Below are 24,814 nucleotides of genomic sequence, written 5' to 3' on the forward strand. Positions count from 1 at the left end.
AATCAAGTTTTAAAAGCTTTAGGAAAAAGAAAAGTTTTTAGCTGAGCTTTAAAAGCTGCAGTTGAACTTGTAGTTCTCAAATGTTCTCGAAGAGCGTTCCAGGCATAAGGGGCAGCAGAAGAAAATGGACGAAGCCGAGCAAGGGAAGTAGAGACCCTTGGGCAGGCGAGAAACATGGCATCAGAGGAGCGAAGACCACGAGCGGGGCAATAGTGTGAGATGAGAGAGGAGAGATAGGAAGGAGCTAGACTGTGAAAAGCTTTGTAGGTCAACAGGAGAAGTTTATATTGGATTCTGAAATGAATTGGAAGCCAATGAAGAGATTTCAGGAGTGGAGTTACTGCATACACATGTGTTGTGCTCTTGAGAGAGGAACATTTCCTGCAGGAACTTTTCTTCATAGAAAAGCTAAACAGCCACCCAGGAGCCAGAGTTTAAAAAGTGCCCTCAGGTATACTCTCTGCTATATTATTGAGTAAGCAGTTGCAAGCAGTCAAGTGAGAGCTAAGTGAGAGCCACAGGCTTTTAAATTTCCCATAATTCCCCAATGTGGCATTGCTCTAGGGGATTGTGGGAAATTAAAATGGCAGTTCCTAAACCCCACCGGGTGCTGCCATTTTAATTTGCCACAACCCCTCAGAGTTGACTGTACATCAGGCAGGGAAATAAAAATGGTGACCCAGCACTAAAAAAAAAAAAAAAGTGAAAGGACACAGGGTAGGCATCAGAGGTGTGTCTGCAGCTATCTGAGGATGTCAGATTTTGACATCCGGCCATTTGCATGTAAATGAGCATTGGGGTTAGTTTGGGGGTGATGCTGCTTTGCAATGGTTTCTCAAAGCACCTGCCATGCCTTGTGGGGATAATAGAAAACCAACCAGCAGCTACCATTTTTAAAAGTACTAGACTGACAATTTCATTGTTTGCAAATGGAATTTCCTGTTTCGATGCCTTATATTTTTCTCCTTAGAGGGGTAAAAGAACATCATGGCAAGGGGGAGTCCACCCTGGCCACATGCATCCACCAGAGAGCAGTTGCAGGAAGCTTGTTTCACCCCTCCTGCCTGAAGAACAACTGAATTTCCCTGGACTTACAGACTGTCCTCCTCCATCGGCCAGAGAACCAAGGGCCATGGGAAACTGCACCCCCTGCCTCCCAGGGTAAACAATTAGGGCAAGGGAGAGAACAGCCTAGCTCATCACCTCTAGGAGCCACTGTAGCATACTAGAATAGCCCAAATACACAAGAGAAAAATCATGCTTTCTTTAACCATCTGAAATACTACATTTCCCTGTTCTAAAACAACTTGTGGAAAACAGAAACCTCCGTCTAGTATAAGTCATTTTCATGGACTGTCTTTTAAATAAGTGCAGCATCAACTACGGAATTAGACTGAACGAATAAACAACAACAAACATGCATTGATGCCTGGCTTTGTTATCCTCAAAAGCTTCAGAAGGGAGAACCGGCTTCCCTCTGCCTTTTTGCACTTGCCCATGTATAAGTTTTAACATTCTCTATGTTTTAGATGTACTCCTTTCAAAGGAAAATCAGGAGAACCAAATCTTTTCAGGATGCTTGGAAGTTTCTTTAAACCACAACATATAAAACATGTACAGCATATTAGGAAGCCTACGGCAAAACAAAAGTGTAAACTGACGCTAGGAAGCAAAAACTAAAAATGAATCAGGTATGTTGTCTTACTGATTTTAGCAAATATTTATTTAAATAGAAGCATGAAACAAGCGAGTTGATCATTAGACAAAGAAAGGATTGCTGGCCAACAATGTAAAACCCGTTAAGACCATCCAGAAGAGAAGTTCGATTGGTAGAAAGCCTCATTCAAGCTAGAATACAAGTGGACAAAACGTTGCAACAAAATATTGTTGTTTGTGAAGGGGGCTATAGCTGGCAGCGGTGTGTGTAGAGGGGCCAGGGCCCCCAGGAGAGCAACACTGACATTTTTAAGTTGATTTCATCTGCCATCCCCCTCAGAATTCTTTGTTCCGTCTGAGCTTAGCTTCAATGATTACAACAGCTGGGGGAAATTAGTTTTCACAGCCATAATAGATTATTCTCTGTTGTAATGCAAAGTATTTGGGGATGGCCTGTTCTTAAATGGCCACTTAAATGGAGGACCTGCTCCTGGTGAACATAAAAGTGCTAGAACTGGCTTGTTGATATGGATCATAGAATAGTAGAGTTGGAAGGGGCCTATAAGGCTAGGGTGACCATATGAAAAGGAAGACAGGGCTCCTGTATCATTAACAGTTGCATAGAAAAGGGAATTTCAGCAGGTGTCATTTGTATATATGGAGAACCTGGTGAAATTCCCTCTTCATCACAACAGTTAAAGCTGCAGGTGCCCTGCCTTCTTTTAAATCTGGTTACTCTAGTATAGCTTCTGCACTTTAACCGTTGTGATGAAGAGGGAATTTCACCAGGTTCTCCATATATACAAATGAGACTTGCTGAAATTCCCTTTTCAATACAACTGTTAAAAATACAGGAGCCCTATCCTCCTTTTCATATGGTCACCCTAGCATTGCAGAGTTGTTCTCCAGTTCTTCTCTGCCATCAGAGCAAGCAGTGACAGCCCCTTCAGAATAAAGCACTTGGACACTGGGGCTGATTAGCAGAGAGATTAACATTTTGTATGACACGGCCCCCCCAAAATGTAAGACAAAATGTTGTCACACAGAGGAGGGCCAGGATCTCTTCTCGATCCTCCCAGAGTGCAGGACACGGAATAACGGGCTCAAGTTAAAGGAAGCCAGATTCCAGGTAGACATCAGGAAAAACTTCCTGACGGTTAGAGCAGTATGACAATGGAACCAGTGACCTAGGGAGGTTGTGGGCTCTCCCACACTAGAGTCATTCAAGAGGCAGCTGGACAACCATCTGTCAGGGATGCTTTAGGGTGGATTCCTGCATTGAGCAGGGGGTTGGACACAATGGCCTTGTAGGCCCCTTCCAACTCTGCTATTCTGTGATTCAATAGGGAAATTACTTCCTTTCAATTGATCCAGCGCACCCCCAAGCAGTTTCTCCTCTGTCATTTATCCTAAAAAAAATAAAAAATCTGGGGTTGAGCAGGGGGTTGGACTCGATGGCCTTGTAGGCCCCTTCCAACTCTACTATTCTATGATTCTAAGAAGGGCCCAATGAGGATAGCAAGACAATCCTGTGAGTGGAAAATGCTCAAACAGGAATATAAAGTGCTTTTTGAAGCATTTTAGCTTTAAAGGGAACCCCCTCCCCACACTAATGAGCAGCTGCTCAAAAAACTCACTCCCCCCCCGAAAGTTTCCAGAAACCTGCCTGGGATTCGAGTCAATCCGGCTTGGGAGGTCATTTAAAGATGTTTTTGGACAGAGGAACAATATAAGAATTGCCTCACCTTTCTCCCATGGTACAAGCTTATTAGTAGTGTAACTATAGCGAGGTTCTGATGAAGCTGCGGCGAAACAGGTTTAAAATCCGGAGTCCTGTAAAGTTTTCTCTCACTCAGCAAGTCATTGGCAATTCATGAACCTGTTTTTGTAACTATTACTCTGATATGTATATATGTATACTGACGCTATTGTCAGTATACATATATACATGAGGGCTTTCTCCGCTGTGGCACCCCGGTTGTGGAACGAGCTCCCCAGAGAGGTTCGCTTGGCGCCCACATTGTTTTCCTTTCGTCGCCAGCTGAAGACCTTTTTATTTTCTCAGTATTTTAACACCTAATTTAACTTAAATTTAAACTCTGCTGTTTTAATCTCATATTTTAACCTATATCAATTTTTGCTGTCTTTTTATCCTAGTTGTGCTTTTTATATTGTATTTTGTATTTGTGTTTTTAAATGGTTGGTTGCTTTATTATGCTCTTCATGATTTTAATTTTTGTGAACCGCCCAGAGAGCTTCGGTTATTGGGAGGTATAGAAATGAAAAAAATGGAAAAAAAATAAAATATAGCTTGTTGCATAGTTCAATCTTGTTATTTCTTTCATATTATATCAGTTCTTTTACCCCCATTGTCTTGTCTGTTATTCAGATTTTGTGCAGTTGTGTGCTGTTTAGCATAGTTCTTGCTGGGTACAGCCCAATGCTAACATGGCGATTCCGAAGCAAATCCCCTGGAGTTACCTGAAACAGACATCACAGGCAATATAGGTGACCATATGAAAAGGAGGACAGGGCTCCTGTATCTTTAACAGTTGTATTGAAAAGGGAATTTCAGCAGATGTCATTTGTATATATGGAAAACCTGGTGGAATTTCCTCTTCATCACAACAGTTAAAGCTGCAGGAGCTATACTGCAGCTATACTGTGACCAGATTTAAAAGAGGGCAGGGCACCTGCAGCTTTAACTGTTGTGATGAAGAGGGAAATTTCACCAGGTTTTTCATATATACAAATGACATCTGCTGAAATTCCCTTTTCAATACAACTGTTAAAGATACATGAGCCCTGTCCTCCTTTTCATATGGTCACCCTAATGCAGGCTAAGGATGCAGTCGGCCTGTTCAGACAACACACTAAGCCATGGTTAGTCCACTAAACCTTTTGCAGCAAATGGTTGATGAGCATGTTTAAACCATGGTTATGTAGCCACCATGGTTAGGAATGGTTCACACGTCACACTAAGCCATAATGTTTAGCTCAAAATGCTTAAACCACTGTTTATTTATTTATTTATTTATTTATTTATTTATTGCATTTATTTCCCTCCTTTTTTCCTACAAGGAACCCGAGGCGGCATATATAATCTTCCTCCTCTCCACTTTATCCTCACAACAACAACCCTGTGAGGTGGGTTGGGCTGAGGGTCTATGACTGGCCCAAAGTCACCAAGTGGGTTTCCATGGCCGAGTGGGGATTAGAACCCGGATCTCCCGACTCTTAAAGTATTGTCTAAACAGGGTCAATCTAAAATTAGTTGCGACAAATTTCAGCAGGTGTCATTTGTAGGCATGAAGCACCTGGTGAAATTCCCTATTCATCACAACAGTTAAAGCTGCAGGTGCCCTGCCCTCTTTTAAATCTGGTCACTCTAGTATAGCTCCTGCAGCTTTAACTGTAGTGATAAAGAGGGCATTTCAACAGGTTATCCATATATACAAATGACACCTGCTGAAATTCCCTTTTCTATGCAACTGTTAAAGATACAGGAGGCCTGTCCTCCTTTTCATATGGCCACCCTATAGAATCACATCATAGAATCATAGAATAGCAGAGTTGGAAGGGGCCTACAAGGCCATCGAGTCCAACCCCCTGCTCAATGCAGGAATCCACCTTAAAGCATCCCTGACAGATGCTTGTCCAGCTGCCTCTTGAAGGCCTCTAGTGTGGGAGTGCCCACAACCTCCCTAGGAAACTGATTCCATTGTCCCACTGCTCTAACAGTCAGGAAGTTTTTCCTGATGTCCAGCTGGAATCTGGCTTCCTTTAACTTGAGCCCGTTATTCCATGTCCTGCACTCTGGGACGATCGAGAAGAGATCCTGACCCTCCTTTGTGTGACAACCTTTTAAGTATTTGAAGAGTGCTATCATGTCTCCCCTCAATCTTCTCTTCTCCAGGCCAAATATGCCCAGCTCTTTCAGTCTCTCTTACTAGGGCTTTGTTTCCAGACCCCTGATCATCCTGGTTGCCCTCCTTTGAACCCGCTCCAGCTTGTCTGCGTCCTTCTTGAATTGTGGAGCCCAGAACTGGATGCAATACTCCAGATGAGGCCTAACCAGGGCCGACTAGAGAGGAACCAGTACCTCACGTGATTTGGAAGCTATACTTCTATTAATGCAGCCCAAAATAGCATTTGCCTTTCTTGCAGCCATATCGCACTGTTGGCTCATATTCAGCTTGCGATCTACAACAATTCCAAGATCCTTCTCGTTTGTAGTATTGCTGAGCCAAGTATCCCCCATCTTGTAACTGTGCTTTTGGTTTCTATTTCCTAAATGTAGAACTTGGCATTTATCCCTATTAAATTTCATCCTGTTGTTTTCAGCCCAGCACTCCAGCCTGTCAAGATCACTTTGAAGTTTGTTTCTGTCTTCCAGGGTATTAGCTATCCCACCCAATTTTGTGTCATCTGCAAATTTGATCAGCGTTCCCTGCACATCCTCGTCCAAATCATTAATAAAAATGTTGAAGAGCACTGGGCCCAGGACTGAACCCTGCGGTACCCCACTCGTTGCCTCTCCCCAGTTTGAGAAGGTTCCATTGATAAGTACTCTTTGAGTCCGATTCTGTAGCCAACTGTGAATCCACCTAATAGTTGTTCCATCTAGCCCACTTTTAGCTAGTTTGTTAATCAGAATGTCATGTGGTACTTTGTCAAAAGCTTTGCTGAAGTCAAGATATATGATGTCCACAGCGTTCCCACAGTCCACAAGGGAGGTTACCTTATCAAAAAAATGAGATCAAATTTGTCTGCCAGGACTTGTTCTTGACAAATCCATGTTGGCTATAATTGGTTCCATTGCTTTTACTGAGACTGAGCTGGGAGTAACTTCAGCTGAGTCAGGGCCAAAGTCTAGAGACAGGGCCTAGAGAGCGATTGGAATAGAGAATTCTTTTGAGGGTGGGACCCTCACTTTGTGTAATGTCAGGCTCTTACAAGAGATTTGTGGAGAAGAATCCAAAACAATCAAGGTTCCGATACAGCAAACAAAACAACTTTATTTCTCCATCACAAGATGGCATCCAAGCCAGCAGCACACTCTTTGTACATGGAACAGCTAACCACCAAACCTTGATTACTTAAATACTATTCAGCTGCTGGGACATGCTTTAACTTAAAAGAACATTACACCACACTTTGGCTCCTTAAAACTAAAGTGACCATATAGAAAAGAGGACAGGGCTCCTGTATCTTTAACAGATGCATAGAAAAGGAAATGTCAGCAGGTGTGAATTTGTACATATGCAGCACCTTGTAAAATTCCCTCTTCATCACAATAGTTAAAGCTGCAAGAGTATAGCTAGGTAAGCATCAGCAGGCTTGGGAAGGGACCCTGAAGTATGCAGAAGTACGATACATTAAGAAGAAGAAGAAAGTCTAAAATGAGGCAACTTTTTCTCCTAAATAGCCCGCCGGCATTGGAGGGCAGGCTCTGCCCAACATCTAGTGACGCACGTGTCTGGCAGAAATCGTGCCAGCAAAACAGTCCAGGCAAATCGGGCAAGGCGCTTGCTTCATGGTGGAGCCTCTTCCTGGGATTCTCCTCAGCCGTCACTTCATCCCCATGGAGCAGCACAGAAGAGGCCTAGTTCTCTTCACCACTGAGGCAGCCTTCCTCAACCTGGGGCACTCCAGATGTGTTGGACTGCATCTCCCAGAATGCCCCAGCCAGCAGAGGAAGGCTGGCTTAAAGGAATGTGTCTCCTCCACTCTAGACAGAAACTATAACAAAGAGGCTGGGTTTGGACAACAGGCTAATTGACTGTTGATTTCAATGTTCCTCCTATTACCCACGCACCCACCCACCCAGGTTGATTAGCGTGTCGTATGAACCCGGCCAGAGTCTTGTGGCACCTTAAAAACAACACATTTATTATGGCATAAACCAAACGTCGCCAATCCAACACCCTCTAGCTATGTGGGACTACAACTCCCATTGTCCCCAGCCAGCATGGCCATGGGAGTTGTAATCCATGGAGGACATCAGGTTGAGGAAGGCTGGCTTAAGCTTTGTGGAGTAGAGTCCACTTCACCAGATGTAGGTGAGTATATATACCAGGGGTAGGCAAATTGGCACCCTCCGAATGTTTTGGACTACACCTCCCATAATCCCTGACCATTGGCTGTGGATGATGGAAGTTGTAGTCCAAAATATTTAGAGGGCACCAGTTTGCCTACCCCTGACTATATACATATATAGGAGGGTTGCAGACGAAAACAGTGATATCAAAGCAAAATCAGCCCCCTGGAAATCACCTCCGAGCATCTGCCTTCCCCAACCTGGTGCCCTCCAGATGTTTTGGACTGCAGCTCCAAACATTCTTGACCATTGGCCATGCAGGTTGGGGCAAATGGGACTTGAAGTCCAAAACATCTGGACAGCACCAGGCTGGGAAGGCTGTGCTAAAGATTAGAGTGTATCCCTTTGCACCCCCTTTTCTATCTAGTGCATTTTAATAGTGATTCCTAAGAAACATGGAGCACGCATTTCATACTCAGATTTTAAAAACAAAGCATCCACTACCACCACCCTCCAAGGCCCTATGAATCAGAGTAGACATTGAAATGGATTTTTTAAAAATAATAATTGTAGGATATGTGCCAAGGAAAGAGTCGGTGTGGTGCAGTGGGCCGGGAGTTGGGAGATTCGGGTTCTAGTCCCCACTCAGCCATGGAAGTTCACTGGGTTGTCAGCCCTACCTACCTCACAGGGTTGTTGTGAGGATAAAATGGAGAGGGGCAGGATCATGTATGCCACCTTGGGTTCCTTAAGGTGGGATATAAATGCAATAAATAAGGAGAAACAATAATAAAAAAAATAAAGCCTGAATTGGAAAACTGAGCCACGGGGGAGGAATAGACAGCGAGACCGACAGACGGCGCTCACCCGTAGCCAGGAGCGGAACAAAACTGAGCTTCAAAGCTCCTGCGTCAATCAGCCGCAGCAGCTCCGGCCGGGAAGAGGAAGCGGCTGAAGACTCTTGTTCCGCCGAGAGTCGCTCACACCGACCAGTTTCCAGGTTCGCTTTCGAAGCTCTCTTTTATACATGAACTTTTGTTCATCGTTCAGCCCCGCGATCTTCACACGCCACCGTGCCTGTGCTGTTATCATCTCGCTCTTTCCCATTTTAAGACGGCGAAAGTGTGGCGTTCCCCCACTCCCCGAGAGGGCTAAAGCCTCGGGTATTCCCAGCCTTCCCCCCTCCCCTCCCCACCGTGTTGGGGGTGGGGTGACACGGTGGGAGGTCCTGTGATGTCACTGCTGACAAACGGGGAAGGAGGGGGCCGTTCTCTTCCGCCGCGCCATTTGAACTTCCGACCCTTTCCCCCTGTTCTGCTCGGGGAGCTGCGCTGCTCTGTCCTCCCTCCCTCCCCCCTCTCCCCCCCGCACCCCACTTTTCTCATGGCTGAGACCGCAGTAGCTCCCGTGGCTTCTAATACCCGCAACGGCCGCGGGGTCTCCTGGAGATACCAGGAGACTCTGGACTTGCTCGAAATCTGGGGCGAGAGCAAGATCCAGGAGCAGCTCCGGAGCAGCCACAGGAACATCTACTTCTTCCAATACATTGCTGGCGAGATGGCTGCGCGCGGCCACGAACGCACCGCCTTGGAGTGCCGGAACAAAACGAAGGTGATGCGCCTGGAGTACAAGCGGGTGGTGGATCACAATTCCCGCTCCGGGAATACCCGGGCCACCTGCCCTTTCTTCAGCGAGCTCCATCGCATCCTCCGCGGGGATGCCAGCGTCACCCCGAAGCGGGTGGGGCGGAGGCACCTCTCGGCCGCTCAGCTGCTGCTCCCCTCCCCGGAAGACCTCGGGGCTGGGCTCTCCGCCGTCAATGCCGAGGACCACGTGGACGAAAGAGCAGGTAGGTAGGCGGCGTGGCGCGGCGCGGCGCGGGGGCTGGGTGGTCCCTCGCACGTCCCCCGCGCACGTGGGGGGCAGGGGAAGAGGATGTGATGTAGAGCAGGGAAGAGGATGGGTTGGAGGGGGCGAAGGCGCCCGGCCTCGCCGGAGGGGGCGAACGCAGGTAGGCGGGTAGCCTTTCGCACGCATATCCCTCGCACCTTTGCTTGTGACCTCCCCCATTTTCCTAGGGCGACCATATGAAAAGGAGGACTCCTGTGTCTTTAACAGTTGCATAGAAAAGGGCATTTCCGCAAGTGTCACTTTGATATATGGGGAACTTCCCTCTTCATCACAGCAGTTAAAGCTGCAGGTGCCCTGCCCTCTTTTCAATCTGGTCACTCTAGTAGAGCTCCTGCACCTTTAACTGTGGTGATAAAGAGGGAATTCCACCAGGTTCTCCATATATACAAATGACACCTGCTGACATTCCCTTTTCTATGCAACTGTTAAAGATACAGGAGCCCTGTCCTCCTTTTCATATGGTCACTCTAATTTCCCCCCACCCCATGTGGAACGTCACTGTCATGGGGGGGGGGAAGAAAGAGGGTATGATGGAGAGGAGGAAATAGGATGTGTTGGAGAGCATGAAAGCACACATCCTCACTAGGGTGGGGAGGATAGGTAGGTGGCATTTCGCAGGCATTTGTTTGTCCCTTGCATATCCCTCACACATCCTGTCGTCCATTTCTTGGGTCACCCCCCCCCCCCCCATTTCCCCTGTTGCCATATGGAGCATTGCTGCCGTGGTGGGGGTGGGGAGCTGGGAAAGTGATTATTATTATTATAATCATAGAATAGCAGAGTTGGAAAGGGCCTATAAGGCCATCGAGTCCAACCCCCTGCTCAATGCAGGAATCCACCCTAAAGCATCCCTGACAGATGGTTGTCCAGCTGCCTCTTGAAGGTCTCTAGTGTGGGAGAGCCCACTACCTCCTTTTGTAACTGATTCCATTGTCGGACTGCTCTGTCATGAAGTTTTTCCTGATGTCTACCTGGAATCTGGCTTCCTTTAACTTGAGCCCATTATTCTGTGTCCTGCACTCTGGGAGGATCGAGAAGAGATCCTGGCCCTCCTCTGTGTGACAACCTTTTAAGTATTTGAAGAGTGCTATCATGTCTCCCCTCAATCTTCTCTTCTCCAGGCTAAAAATGCCCAGTTCTTTCAGTCTCTCTTCATAGGGCTTTGTTTCCAGACCCCTAATGGTTACCCTTCTCTGAATATTATCATCATTATTATTATCATCATCATCATTTCTTACCTGCCTCTCCACTTGGATCGAGGCAGGGAACAACAGCGAATATAAAACACATAAGAACTGATTAAAAGCATAGTATACATGATTAAAATAGGGTGAACCGCCCAGAGAGCTTCGGCTATTGGGCGGTATAAAAATGTAATAAATAAATAAATAATAAATAAATAAAAGGAGGACAGGGCTTCGGTATCTTTAACATTTGTATTGAAAAAGAAATTTCAGCAGGTGTCATTTGTATATATGGGGAACCTGGTGAAATTCCCTCTTCATCACAACAGTTAAAGCTGCAGGTGCCCTGCCCTCTTTTCAACCTGGTCACTCTAGTAGAGCTCCTGCACCTTTAACTGTGGTGATGAAGAGGGAATTTCACCAGGTTCTCCATATATACAAATGGCACCTGCTGAAATTCCTTTTTCAGTACAACTGTTAAAGATACAGGAGCCCTGTCCTCCTTTTCATATGGTCACCCTAATTAAAACATCCTAAAAACATTCTGAAATTCCACTGGATCGGTCTTTATTGCTTTTTTAAATGTTAAAAGACTGTCAAGTTGACGAATTATTTGTATCCTGCTTTTTGCCCAATGCTGGGTCTCTAAGCGGCTTTACAAAATTAAAGCATATATAGGTAAAAGCTGTAAGTAAAAATATACAAAAGATGAAAATATAATTAAATAAGTTTCAATATTTATTTATTATATTTCTATACCGCCCAATAGCCGGGGCTCTCTGGGCAGTTCACAATATTAAAACATGTCAACATTTTGAGATACATATTAATTTTTAAAAGTCTTAACACGTAGATGGAGGTCCACATTATTCAGCAAAGGCCTGCCGAAATGGTTTCTTCCTGCCTCCGAAAACAGGTCAAGGAGGGAGAACAGGAAAGAGGTTGTGCTGGAGGGGGGGGGGCGTGCAGGAGAGGCTCAGGGATGCTGGGGAGGGGGGGCAGTGGGCAGACCCTCTCTCTCAGCCCTACTGTGGACTAGCCAATGCTACACAGCGTGTGGGTGGGTAAGACCACTTTCACGGACACACAGGTCACTGCAGGGCAGGAGGCTCTTTGAAATAACACCATGCATAAAGCTCATTGTCTTCTGTATCCCCCTCAGGCTTCAGCGAGGAAATCCTGCCTGCAGAAGACCCCGCTGGGGAGCAGCTGCCGCCCGGGGGAACCCCCAGCCCTCTCCCAAACGCCGAACACAATTCTGCTGGTGAGTGCCTGGGCAGCCCTTTCCCCAAAAATAATAGTGCCAGTGTGGTGTCGTGGTTAGAGTGTTGGACTGGGAGTCGGGAGATCCGCGTTCTAGTCCACACTCGGCCATGGAAACCCTCTGGGTGACTTTGGGCCAGGCACAAGCCCAACCTACCTCACAGGGTTGTTGTTGTGAGGATAAAATGGAGAGGAGGGGGATTATGTACACCGCCTTGGGTTCCTTGGAGGGTAATTTATATCCTTGGCTATAAATGCAATAATAAATAAACTGAATAAAATAGCAGTCTCTCTCGGCTCATTCAGATTCTTTGTGTGATTCCTATAGATGGCGGAGGTGCTTCAGGAGGACAGACGGATGATGACCGCCCAGGGCCCAGCGATCCATGTGCTAAAGTTGGTAAGTGACCGGCGGCTGGCCAAGCTTGCCCAGGGCCCCCAGCGCTAGGACTGGTGGGAGTGGAGAAGGAGAGGGAGGCATGCTCTTGGGGGACAGAGAAGCCCATCAGAGCACCCCGTTACCGTACAAGCTTCAGTTTTGAGACCCGCCTTCTCTTGTTTCTTCCCGTTAGGTCCTGCCATCGCTAACCCCATGGCAACTCTTTCGCCGTCTGCCCGCCTCGGCTGGCACAAGGGCAGGAGGCAGAGGGGGGAGCGCACGGAAACGCTGCTGCTCCAGCTGGTGGAGCAGAACCGGCGGGAGCAGGAGCAAATGACGGAGGAGCGGGCGGTGGCGCGAAGTCTGCTGGCGGCTCTGGACAAAGAGCGAGAGCAGGAGCGGCAGGAGCGAGAGCGGGACCGCCAGGAGCGGGAGCGGGACCGCCAGGAGAGGCACCAGGAGCGGGCCGAGGAGAGGGCCAGGGCCCAGGAGAGCAACCGGCTGTTTAGGGAGAGCATGCTTGCCAACACAGAGCTTCTGCGTGCCCTGGTGGCTCGGATTGGCCCCCTGAGCGAGACGCTTGTGTCTAGCCAGGGGGCGAGTTACGGCAGTCCCCAGCCGCAGAGGGAGCGTCGCTCCCGACGCAAGAAGGTTAAGCCCTCCTCAGCGGACTGTTATGGAGGGGAAGACGGGGATGTAGGCCGGGATTCACAGCTACAGCTGAGCCGCCCTCCAGAGGGAGGAGTCGTCCCCGTGCCCAGCAGTGCCTACGCAGAGCCTTTGGATGGAACACAAGCCGGCCCAGCTCTTAGGGCAGATGAATCCTGCTCCAGCCCGGTCATCCCGCAGCTCCTACACCCACCGCTTGAGCCAAGCCTGGAGCCCCCCATTTCAAGCAGCGACTCGCTCCAGGGAGACAGTTCGGATGCTGAGACCTTCACAGACTGCCCAGAGGAGGGTCCAGCTGCGTCTCGGCCCCCTGCTTCCGCCCCTGTCTCTCCACTGCTGGCCACACCAGAAATGCTCCTGTACTCAAAGGAGGAACACTTCCTTGAAACGGAAGGGACTCGGCGCCACCTTCCTCGGGTGGGTAGGCTGAAGCGCAGCGCCCTCGCCGTCCATCCTCACGTGCGCTACAGTCCCCCCCATTAAGTTTAGGGGTCGCTCCTTTCCGTTGCTTGTTACTTAGGTTCAAAGAAGTTGAGCAACACTGTTTTGCGGCCTGGTGATGATGTTCCGCTAAGCAGCGATGTATCCTGCCGGCAGCACTGTTTTGCTTCTCAGTTTATTCCTATGTACCCCCGTTGACGATTAAACCACTTGCTCCTGTTTAATAAAGTAAAGCAAATCCTCCTCGTGTGGATTGGTTAGTATGTGTGCCACCGTTAGTACATCCATCTCCGTTCCAGGGAAGAAACGTGGGTCGGGGCAGTGCACCGGCGTGTTGATCCCCAAGCTGCAGCAGTCCAAAGGGACGCGGAACTTCAGCGCTGGGGAGGTGGAGGTGGCGACGCTAGAAAGGGTAGAAGGGGACAGGTGGGGTCGGGAATCCCGGCTTCAGAGTGATGTTTCGCACCCATGACGGTTTCTTTCTGCTTCAGTCTGTGGTGGGAGATGGGCTCTGTGTTGGCATTGCGGTGCGGTGGATTACCCATAAAAACAAACAAACAAACAGGAGTATCCCTGAGGAACCCGGCCTCAGAGCTTTGCTTTCACACCCAGGAGTGGTGGATCATGGTTTCTTTCTGCTTCAGTCTGTGGTGGGAGATGGGCTCTGTGTTGACGTTGCGTTGTGGAGGATTACCCATAAAAACAAACAGCAATATTCCTGAGGAACCCGGCCTCAGAGCGATGTTTTCGCGCCCATAAGAGGCGGATCCCTGCTTCTTCTGCTTCAGTCTGTGGTGGGAGATGGGCTCTGTGTTGGCATTGTGGTGCGGAGGGTTCTGTGAGAAACTGGCCTCAGAGCCTTGCTTTCGTGCCCATGAGTGGCAGATCCCTGCTTCTTGTGCAGTCCATGGTGGGAGATGGGTTCTGTGTTGGCATTGCGGTGTGGAGGATAACCCATAAAAACAAACAAACAGGAGTATCCCTGAGGAACCCGGCCTCAGAGCCTTGCTTTCACACCCAGGAATGGTGGATCATGGTTTCTCTCTGCTTCAGTCTGTGGTGAGAGGTGGGCTCTGTGTTGGCATTGTGGTGTGGAGGGTTCTGTGAGGAACCGGCCTCAGAGCCTTGCTTTCGTGCCCATGAGTAGCGGATCCCTGCTTCTTGTGCAGTCCATGGTGGGAGATGGGTTCTGTGTCGGCATTGCGGTGTCGAGGATTACCCATAAAAACAAACAAACAGCAGTATCCCTGAGGAACCTGGCCTCAGCCTTGCTTTCACACCCAGGAGTGGTGGATCATGGTTTCTCTCTGCTTCAGTCTGTGGTGGGAGATGGGTTCTGTGTTGGCATTGCGGTGTCGAGGATTACCCATAAAAACAAACAAACAGCAGTATCCCTGAGGAACCCGGCCTCAGAGCCTTGCTTTCGCACCCAGGAGTGGTGGATCATGGTTTCTCTCTGCTTCAGTCTGTGGTGAGAGGTGGGCTCTGTGTTGGCATTGCGGTGCGGTGGATTACCCATAAAAACAAACAAACAAACAGCAATATCCCTGAGGAACCCGGCCTCAGAGCTTTGCTTTCGCACCCAGGAGTGGTGGATCATGGTTTCTCTCTGCTGCAGTCTGTGATGGGAGATGGGTTCTGTGTCGTCATTGCGGTGTGGAGGATTGCCCATAAAAACAAACAGCAGTATCCCTGAGGAACCGGCCTCAGAGCCTTGCTTTCGCACCCAGGAGTGGTGGATCATGGTTTCTTTCTGCTTCATTCTGTGGTGGGAGATTTATTTATTATTTATTTATTACATTTCTATACCGCCCAATAGCCGGAGCTCTCTGGGCGGTTCACAAAGATGGGCTCTGTGTCAGCATTGCGGTGTGGAGGATTACCCATAAAAACAAACAAACAGCAATATTCCTGAGGAACCGGCCTCAGAGCTTTGCTTTCGCACCCAGGAGTGGTGGATCATGGTTTCTCTCTGCTTCAGTCTGTGGTGGGAGATGGGCTCTGTGTTGGCATTGTGGTGTGGAGGGTTCTGTGAGGAACCGGCCTCAGAGCCTTGCTTTCGTGCCCATGAGTAGCGGATCCCTGCTTCTTGTGCAGTCCGTGGTGGGAGATGGGTTCTGTGTCGGCATTGCGGTGTGGAGAATTACCCATAAAAACAAACAAACAGCAGTATCCCTGAGGAACCCGGCCTCAGAGCCTTGCTTTCACACCCAGGAATGGTGGATCATGGTTTCTTTCTGCTTCAGTCTGTGGTGGGAGATGGGCTCTGTGTTGGCATTGCGGTGCGGTGGATTACCCATAAAAACAAACAAACAGCAGTATCCCTGAGGAACCCGGCCTCAGAGCTTTGCTTTCGCACCCAGGAGTGGTGGATCATGGTTTCTCTCTGCTTCAGTCTGTGGTGAGAGGTGGGCTCTGTGTTGGCATTGTGGTGTGGAGGGTTCTGTGAGGAACCGGCCTCAGAGCCTTGCTTTCGTGCCCATGAGTAGCGGATCCCTGCTTCTTGTGCAGTCCGTGGTGGGAGATGGGTTCTGTGTCGGCATTGCGGTGTCGAGGATTACCCATAAAAACAAACAAACAGCAGTATCCCTGAGGAACCTGGCCTCAGCCTTGCTTTCACACCCAGGAGTGGTGGATCATGGTTTCTCTCTGCTTCAGTCTGTGGTGGGAGATGGGCTCTGTGTTGGCATTGCAGTGCGGTGGATTACCCATAAAAACAAACAGCAGTATCCCTGAGGAACCCAGCCTCAGAGTGATGTTTTTGCGCCCATGAGGGGCGGATCCCTGCTTCTTCTGCTGCAGTCTGTGATGGGAGATGGGTTCTGTGTCGTCATTGCGGTGTGGAGGATTACCCATAAAAACAAACAACAGTTGCATCCCTGAGGAACCCAGCCTCAGAGCCATGTTTTCATGCCCATCAGTGGTGGATCCCTGCTTTTTCTGCTGAGGTGGGAGATGGGCTCTTTGTTGGCGTTGCGGTGTGGAGAATTGCCCGGCCTCCTACACCCCAGCCCTGACCTGAGAGGGGTAAACATGCAGGGGCTTCAGCGTTTACTCTTGACTAGAAGGAGGATACTGTAAACTTGTGCCATTTCTTTTAAAAATGCTTTCTTTTCTTTCCTCACACTCAGGAGGAAGGAGTCTAAAAACCACAACTCCAAGCAAGGCCGGCTTCCTCCCAGCTGTCCTGGAGCCTTCCTCTGCGAGACAAAAGACTGACCTTTCGCCCAGGTTCATTTTCTCTCTCACACACCCCTCAGGCCTTGTAGAAAGAACTGTTGTATCATTTCAATAGGCACTGGTGGGGCAAGGGGTGGAATCTCAGAGCTCACCTTCTCCCAAACCAAAGCTCCACACGTCCGGAACGAGGCCCTTCTGCTCCGTGTGTAGAGTCCTTCCACGATTCCGTCCGCCTTTCTCCAAGGTGGACAATCATGGATGCCCAGAGAGCCATGCTTCTGCTCAAGATGTACTTGCTGCTGATAGGAGTGGTTCTGCAGAACATCCTCAACCTCTGCCAGTGGTATCAACAGCAATGTGCAGGCGGAGGAAGGGAGTGGGTGAGTGGACGCTTGCGGAGGGCCCAGTGCGCCCGTCGTCGCCAGGAATACCTCCGTGCGCTTGCCAGGGAAAGCCTGGGAAGACTCCACCGGCTACAGGCGGCGCGGCGGGCACGTGCCGCTGCTTTGATCGCGCTCCGTGCAAGGAGGATGCGTCCACGGAGATGTTGGGTTTTCCCCAAGCCGGAGCAGTGGTACGACGACTTCGTCCTCGGCGTTTGGGACGATGAGAGGTGGATCCGTAACTTCCGCATGACCAGGGCGACCCTATTTGAGATTGCGGAGCAGCTGAGGCCCCACCTTGAGAGGCAGAGGACCATCATGAGGAAGCCGCTCCCTCCGCATAAGCGGTTGGCCATAACCATTTGGTGGCTGTCCAGTCTTGAGACCTACCGGGAGGCCGCAAACCATTTCGGAGTTGGGGAGTCTACTGTCAGTACCGTTGTCATGGAGGTGTGCCTGACCATCAAACTGGTCCTCCTCAGAAAAACAGTTTTCCTGGGTGATCACGAAAAGGTAGGACCGGTGGGCCAGCGCTGGGCGGAGGGGGAGCGTGAAACCTGCTGAAGAGCGGGAAAGAGGATGTAGTGGTCAGAGGGTTGGACTGGGAGTCGGTAGTTCCTGGGTTCTAAGTCCCCAGTTGTCCATTAAAGCTCACTGGGTGACTTTGGGCCAGTCACAGACTCTCAGCCTGACCTACCTCACGGTGTTGTTGTTTTGAGGATAAAATGGAGAGGAGGAGGGCCATGAAAGCTGCTTTGGGTTCCTTGGAGGAAAAAACGCGGGGTATAAATGAAATAAATAAATAAAAGAGTGTTAAACCGTGGGTCCTCACTGGGAAGAGCGTGGGGGAGAGCAGAGCAGCCTCATGCAAATTCTGTATGGGAAATTTCCCAACCCTCCCCTTCCACCCCCAGCAATCTCAGAGCCCATCAGCCTTCCATGGATCTGAGGCAGGGATCCTCCAGAGTTCTACATGGGAAATTCCCCCAACACCCCCAGCAATTTCAGAGCCCATTGGCCTCTACACACTGAACCGGACTAAACAGTGTGCATCCTGGATTTTTCAGGTTCACTCCCCGGAGACAGATGGGACCTGTGAAAGTATGGTGGTTTTGAGTGTGTCCTTAATAAAAGTTTTTTGCCCAAACACTGCTGTTGAGGGGGGGTGTATGTGTGTGTGTGTGTGTACACATACACGCAGATACATACCTGATTTGGATCTTGTCAGGTGGCTGGGATTTGGAGAGAGACTGTAATGTATTTTTCATCCTCCCACAGATCATGGATGGATTCCTGGCCATGGGAATGCCCCGTTGCGTGGGAGTTCTGGGTGGTTGCCACATTCCAATCCATGCGCTAAAAGGACAGGGCCTGGACTCCACGAACCGAATATCGTTCTACTCCATGCTGCTCCAGGGAACAACAGATCACCGTGGTCGCTTCATTGATATCGAGATTGGTTGGACTGCGAAGAACCGTGATGCATTCATTTTCCACAGCTCCGCCCTGTGCCAGGCAATGGATGCCGGGGTCTTTGTGCCAGGCAACCCTACTGTCCTCATTAACAATGTCCTGGTTCCACCCCTCATTCTGGCTGACTCCGACTACCCCATGCGGAGGTGGCTGATCAAGCCGTACAAAGGGCGTCTGGACCAGCGAAAGACGGCGTTCAACGAGCGCTTTAACCGGTGCCATGATGTCGTGGAGCAGGCATTCAGCCGACTCAAGGCAAGGTGGCGATGCCTGACGGCCCGCCTCCCGTTGCGGCAGGAGAACATTGTCCCGGTGATAACAGCCTGTGTGGTGCTCCACAACATTTGTGAGACCAAGGGGCATGATTTGTTAGAGGGAAACGAGGAGACAGGCCCTTTGCTGCTGCCAGATGCTGCCGATGAGTATAAGCAAGGTGATGATCACCACTTCCGAGAGGGTAAGGAGGTGCGGAACGCATTGGCACACTACTTTTTCCGGAATCCCAATGTGTAAGTTTCCATTTCTCAGCAAAGGACTGCCCCACCCGCGCGGGGAAAGGTTCTTGCTGTCTTGTCCCACCACAAAAGTATCGCAATAAAAACTTTTTCCTGTTGCAAGTCAACGTTTCCTTTCTTAGAAGATGGGTGCAGGAGGGATAGAGATCCATGCGTTTTGCCCCGCAGGGCCCTTCCCTTGTTGCACTCCTTCCCAGCGACCAACATTTCCCAAGAACCCAGTGAGGTCATCCCATGAAGCTGATTGGTGGGAGATCCAGGACAAATAAAAAGGAAGGACTTCTTCACACAGCGCAGAGTTAAATGATGGATGGAACTCACTACCACAAGATGTAGTGATGGCCACCAATCTGGATGGCTCTAATAGGAGGTTGGATAAATTCCCGGAGGGGAAGGTTATCCATGGCTACTAGCCTGGATGGTTGTGTGCTATCTCCAGTATTCAAGGCAATGTCTCAGTGCACCAGTTGCTGGGGAACATAGAATCATAGAATAGCAGAGTTGGAAGGGGCCTACAAGGCCATCGAGTCCAACCCCCTGCTCAATGCAGGAATCCACCCTAAAGCATCCCTGACAGATGCTTGTCCAGCTGCCTCTTGAAGGCCTCTAGTGTGGGAGAGCCCACAACCTCCCTAGGTAACTGATTCCAATGTCGCACTGCTCTAACAGTCAGGAAGTTTTTCCTGATGTCCAGCTGGAATCTCGCTTCCCTGTAACTTGAGCCCGTTATTCCGTATCCTGCACTCTGGGAGGATCGAGAAGAGATCCTGGCCCTCCTCTGTGTGACAACCTTTTAAGTATTTGAAGAGTGCTGTCATGTCTCCCCTCAATCTTCTCTTCTCCAGGCTAAACATCCCCAGTTCTTTCTGTCCCTCTTCACAGGGCTTTGTTTCCAGACCCCTGATCCTCCTGGTTGCCCTCCTCTGAACACGCTCCAGCTTGTCTGCGTCCTTCTTGAATTGCGGAGCACCCTCCCATGGGTGGGAGGGTGCTGTTTCACCATGTCCTGCTTGTTCATCCTTGGCCGATGGCTGGTTGGCCACTGTGTGAACAGAGTGCTGGACTAGATGGACCCTTGGTCTGATCCAGCAGGGCCCTTCTTATGTTCTGATGTAATATCTGCAGTGAGAGTCAGGCTTTGTGCTCTCTCTGCGCCGTCCCAGAGTTCACTCCCAATTTCTCTGCTCCATGCAACTCAACAAGAGTCCCTGAGAACCAATCCAGCTCCTCCCTACATAGCCTCATCCCCTTTTCTCGAAGCTACATCCTGGGTTCTGTTACTTGAGGTCCATTGTATAGGCTCAGGATGCATTAAAATGTGTGCCCCTGCATGATTTCACATGGCACGTTGTCTCATTTGTAGGATTTTTAACTCACCTGTTTCAGGCGCTGCTTCCATGTGTCAACGAACAACGGACCTCATCCAGACTAAATAGTGTCTGTTGCAACTGAACCCAACCTAGCAGCGAATCTTCTAAGGCACCGGAATAACATGGTGCATAGGGAGGTGGTGGGCTCTCCCTCACTAGAGGCCTTCAAGAGGCAGCTGGACAGCCATCTGTCAGGGATGCTTTAGGGTGGATTCCTGCAAATGAACAGGGGTTTGGACTCTATGGCCTTGTAGGCCCCTTCCAACTCTACTATTTTATGATTCTATAATTTTCACTGTTAGCCATTAGCTATGATTTTCACTCCGCAGCCTGCTGAACTTTGACCCTCCGCACTTAAATGCTTTTTTGCAGCTGGGAAAGTCACGCTCTTGACTCTCTTCTCGATCCTCCCAGAGTGCAGGACACGGAATAACGGGCTCAAGTGACAGGAAGCCAGATTCCGGCTGGACATCAGGAAAAACTTTGTGACTGTTAGAGCAGTACGACAATGGAACCAGTGACCTAGGTAGGTTGTGGGCTCTCCCACACTAGAGGCCTTCAAGAGGCAGATGGACAGCCATATGTCAAGGATGCTTTAGGGTGGATTCCTGCAAATGAGCAGGGGGTTGGACTTGATGGCCTTATGGGCCCCTCCCAGCTCTACTATTCTATGATTTGAATGCTCCAAATAAACAAAAATGAAAGCCCCTTGTGCATGCGAGGAAGAAGGGTTTTGGATTTGCATTTCCTTTGCGATACTAGTTCCTATGTGTTTCTGGGAATTTTACATTTTCATGGGGGATGGGCATGCAATCTTGCTTCCCCTCCACCCCCCCCCCCCGGCTGCCCAACAGTTTGTTTGATTGCCCCGTTCCCACCTCCATCAGCAGATTTGGTGGTATCATTAAAGGGCATCAAGTCATCCACATGTGCCCTATAAAAGAAAGCAATTCAGCCTTGTAAGCCAGCTGTTCTCAGCTTCTGGTTAGTGCTAGTTGTCACTTTAACCCAGCACATGTCTTCTAGAGGCATCATGCAGACAGTGTGATGCCAGGAGAGTCCAGATGTCTGAATCTGGAAAACTGGGCAGAAAGCCAGTGCCACGTGGCCCCATCATCCCCTGCTTTCTGTGCCTCAGGCTTTTCAATTGGGGTCATAGCACACAATGATATCTTTGATATGTGTCCCGTTTTTCCTACTGGCAGCCTGTTCACATTAGAGCCCTGTTTCTTTGGTCTCTCTTTATTGTAGAGCAGCCTTTCTCAACCTGGGGCGCTCCAGATGTGTTGGACTACAACTCCCAGAATGCCCCAGCCAGCTGGCTGGGGCATTCTGGGAGATGCAGTCCAACACATCTGGAGTGCCCCAGGTTGAGAAAGGCTGTTGTAGAGGGATCCACCCGACCCAGTCCCAACAGTACAAAGTCCTAAAATATTTGTTCTGCAGAGGCGGGGAGCAGTATGGGACAGCGGATGTCTATGGGAAATCAATTTCATAGAATCCTAGAAAAGTAGAGTTGGAAGGGACCTGTCGGACCACTGAGTCTCTGCTCAGTGCAGGAATCCACCCTTAAGCATACCTGACAGATGGCTGTTCAGATGCATCTTCAGTGCCTCTAGTGTGGGAGAGCCCACAACCTCTTTAGGTCATTGGTTCCACTGCTGTACTGCTCTAACACTCATGAAGTTTTTCCTGATGTCCAGCTGGAATCTGGCTTCCTTTAACTTGAGCCCATTATTCCGTGTCCTGCACTCTGGGATGATCGAGAAGAGATCCTGGCCCTCCTCTGTGTGACAACCTTTCAAGCACTTGCTATCATGTCTCCCCTCAGTCTTCTCAAAGCTAAACATGCCCAGTTCTTTCAGTCTCTCCTCATAGGGCTTTGTTTCCAGACCCCTGATCATCCTCGTTGCCCTCCTCTGAACCCGCTCCAGCTTGTCTGCCTCCTTCTTGAAGTGATGGCTTTAAAAGGGGGGGGTGGACAAATTCCTGGAGACAAAGGCTATCAATGGCTCCTAGCCCTGATGGTTGTGTGCTATCTCCAGTATTCGAGGCAGTAAGCCTGTGTGCACCAGTTGCTGGGGAACATGGGTGGGAGGGTGCTGTTGCACCATGTCCTGCTTGTTCATCCCTGGCCGATGGCTGGTTGGCCATTGTGTGAACAGAGTGCTGGACTAGATGGACCCTTGGTGAGATCCAGCAGGGCTTATGTTCTTATGAGGCCTAACCAGTGCCGAATAAAGGGAAACCAGTACCTTACTGCATTTTCTAAGTAATAAATTTCAACATGTGCATCTGCATGTATAATTAGGCAAGCGGCAATATTTAGAGGAGATAGATGTGTGTGCTGTGAAATGTTTAATACCGGGGTAGACCCCCTGATGCCTTCCAGATGTCTTAGTCTACCGTTCCTATCAACATGGCCATTAGCCAGGGATTAGGGAATATGTAGTTGTCTAGCCCTCGCCTAATACCTATCTGTCTATCTATATTCACACACTCAGACAGAGTATCAAGACCACGGCTTTGTATACGTGTGCCACCACCCACCCCACCGGGAAGGAACGAGCATCTCTAGACCCCCATTGGCATAAGCCGAAGGCAGCACTATGAACTGATAAACCACAAAACCAAAACAACACACTCAGGTGTGGGTGGGTGTGAGATTGCGCCCATGTCCCTCACAACCCAGCAACCAATGAAGGGGAGGGGGAGGGGGAGGGGAAAGGGCAGAGGCATGGTGACCACACTAGCACCAGAACAATCCAGTGACAATCAATTTCGCTTGACAATTGCAATATGCGGAAGCACGGAACAACCGCAGGTGAAAAGTTCTACAGCGGGAAATAAGGCAACAACAAGACTCATGTGAAAAGGACCTGTGCTGGACGTACCAAGGACCCGGAGGTGGAAATTGTGGGTTTTAGCAGGGTAAAACGGTAGGTGTGATGAAGCTTGTAGTTCAAAATACTTGCAGGGCACCAGGTTGGGACAAGCAGCCATGTAGGACCGAACAGGAGAAGGAGTTGGAACAGGGTGGATACATCAAAGGAAAGGAAAGGGGTTCACATATTTGTGTTTGGAGATGGAAGATGAACGGTTATTGCGCTAGCCATTTTCTCCAGTTCTTCTATGCCTAAACAGTCTGCAAATGCAGGGAGAGATCCCTGTTTTAGATCATATCGATAAGAAACCAGCATTCTGATATAATTGAATTATATCTTCATACTCTATCCATGAAACACTGCATTTTGGAATTGAATACTTTGCATAATTTTCCTATTCTACTATTTACTTAACACACACACACAGAAATACATTAATTTATATTTACATAATACATAAATCATTTTTAATATATTTTTCATTTCCAAATGGGGGTGCTTTAAAAGAGCTCCTGACTTTTTTCTAGACAGCACCCAGGTTGGTCATAGCTGCTAACTGGAAGTCAGCAAATGAACTTCCTTCTGCATTTAAAGCTGCAGGAGCCCTGCCCTCTTTTGTATCTAGCAGCTGAACACCCTTATTTCACTTTTCTGAAATCCCAGCCCCTAATATGAATTTTTAATCTTAAAAATAATAATTGTGAAGGGTAAAAGGTGCACCAGTGATCACCAAGGAAGGTGTCTGGCAACACATTGGTGACCTCAGGCACAATTTTGTCTACCTCCAAAGGCTTTGTTTGAACCTAGCCACAGTTCTTGAATTTATTTTCAATACTGGGGTTCAGTCCTGAAGTAAGAATGGAGGGTACTCTTGAGCATATGCAGAGTGAATAGTTTTCACTCAAGGACCCAATGGTACTCTATACCCTATATGGCTCAGGTCCAGGTTATTTGAAAGAACGTATTCTCCCTTATGAGCCTGCCCGTGCTTTGAGATCTTCTGGAGAAGCCCTTCTTTCAGTCCCACCATCTTCACAGGCGTGCTTGGTGGGAACATGGGAGAGGGCCTTCTCGGTGGCTGCTCCGCTGCTCTGGAACTCTCTTCCCGGGGAAGCTAGGCTGGCTCCCGCCTTGATGGGCTTTCGGAAGCAGGCTAAAACTTGTTTGTTCCAGCAGGCCTTTGGAGAATAATCTGGCCCTCAATCTATACTGTTAGTTTTACCCTACCCAGTGCCTGTTTGCATTCTCTTCCCCTCCTTATTGTTTTATTATGATTTTATTAGAATGTAAGCCTATGCGGCAGGGTCTTGCTATTTACTGTTTTACTCTGTACAGCACCATGTACATTGATGGTGCTATATAAAATAATAATAATAATAATAATAATAATAATAATAATAATAATAATAATAATAATAATAATAAATGTCTTATAATTTTGTTGTGTATTTTAAACATTTATGTC

General features: G+C 48.8%; 2 protein-coding genes across 2 annotated transcripts; both read left to right on the top strand.

The window, feature by feature from the left end:
• The first annotated feature begins 9,079 nt into the window (after positions 1 to 9,079).
• LOC134395582 (uncharacterized) lies at positions 9,080 to 16,958 on the top strand. Its single transcript, XM_063121743.1, has 5 exons — positions 9,080 to 9,545; positions 11,954 to 12,055; positions 12,383 to 12,454; positions 12,627 to 13,519; positions 16,675 to 16,958. Exons 1-5 carry the CDS (start codon positions 9,080 to 9,082, stop codon positions 16,687 to 16,689), a joined length of 1,548 nt encoding a protein of 515 aa, XP_062977813.1. The 3' UTR covers positions 16,690 to 16,958.
• Positions 16,959 to 16,977: 19 nt separating this feature from the next.
• LOC134395583 (uncharacterized) lies at positions 16,978 to 19,092 on the top strand. The gene is made up of 2 exons (XM_063121744.1): positions 16,978 to 17,619; positions 18,385 to 19,092. Exons 1-2 carry the CDS (start codon positions 16,978 to 16,980, stop codon positions 19,090 to 19,092), a joined length of 1,350 nt encoding a protein of 449 aa, XP_062977814.1.
• The last annotated feature ends 5,722 nt before the right edge of the window (positions 19,093 to 24,814 follow it).

This window comes from Elgaria multicarinata, chromosome 3 (genome assembly GCF_023053635.1).
Source record: "Elgaria multicarinata webbii isolate HBS135686 ecotype San Diego chromosome 3, rElgMul1.1.pri, whole genome shotgun sequence".
Taxonomy (NCBI): Eukaryota; Metazoa; Chordata; class Lepidosauria; order Squamata; family Anguidae; genus Elgaria; species Elgaria multicarinata.

Bases quoted from the DNA above. Each gene is read 5' to 3' on its own strand.
- LOC134395582 (XM_063121743.1), top strand. From the start codon at position 9,080: ATGGCTGAGACCGCAGTAGCTCCCGTGGCTTCTAATACCCGCAACGGC. The intron at 12,056-12,382 runs GTGAGTGCCTGG...TGATTCCTATAG, and splicing joins CGCCGAACACAATTCTGCTG to ATGGCGGAGGTGCTTCAGGA. The intron at 12,455-12,626 runs GTAAGTGACCGG...TCTTCCCGTTAG, and splicing joins CGATCCATGTGCTAAAGTTG to GTCCTGCCATCGCTAACCCC.
- LOC134395583 (XM_063121744.1), top strand. From the start codon at position 16,978: ATGGATGCCCAGAGAGCCATGCTTCTGCTCAAGATGTACTTGCTGCTG. The intron at 17,620-18,384 runs GTAGGACCGGTG...ATCCTCCCACAG, and splicing joins TCCTGGGTGATCACGAAAAG to ATCATGGATGGATTCCTGGC.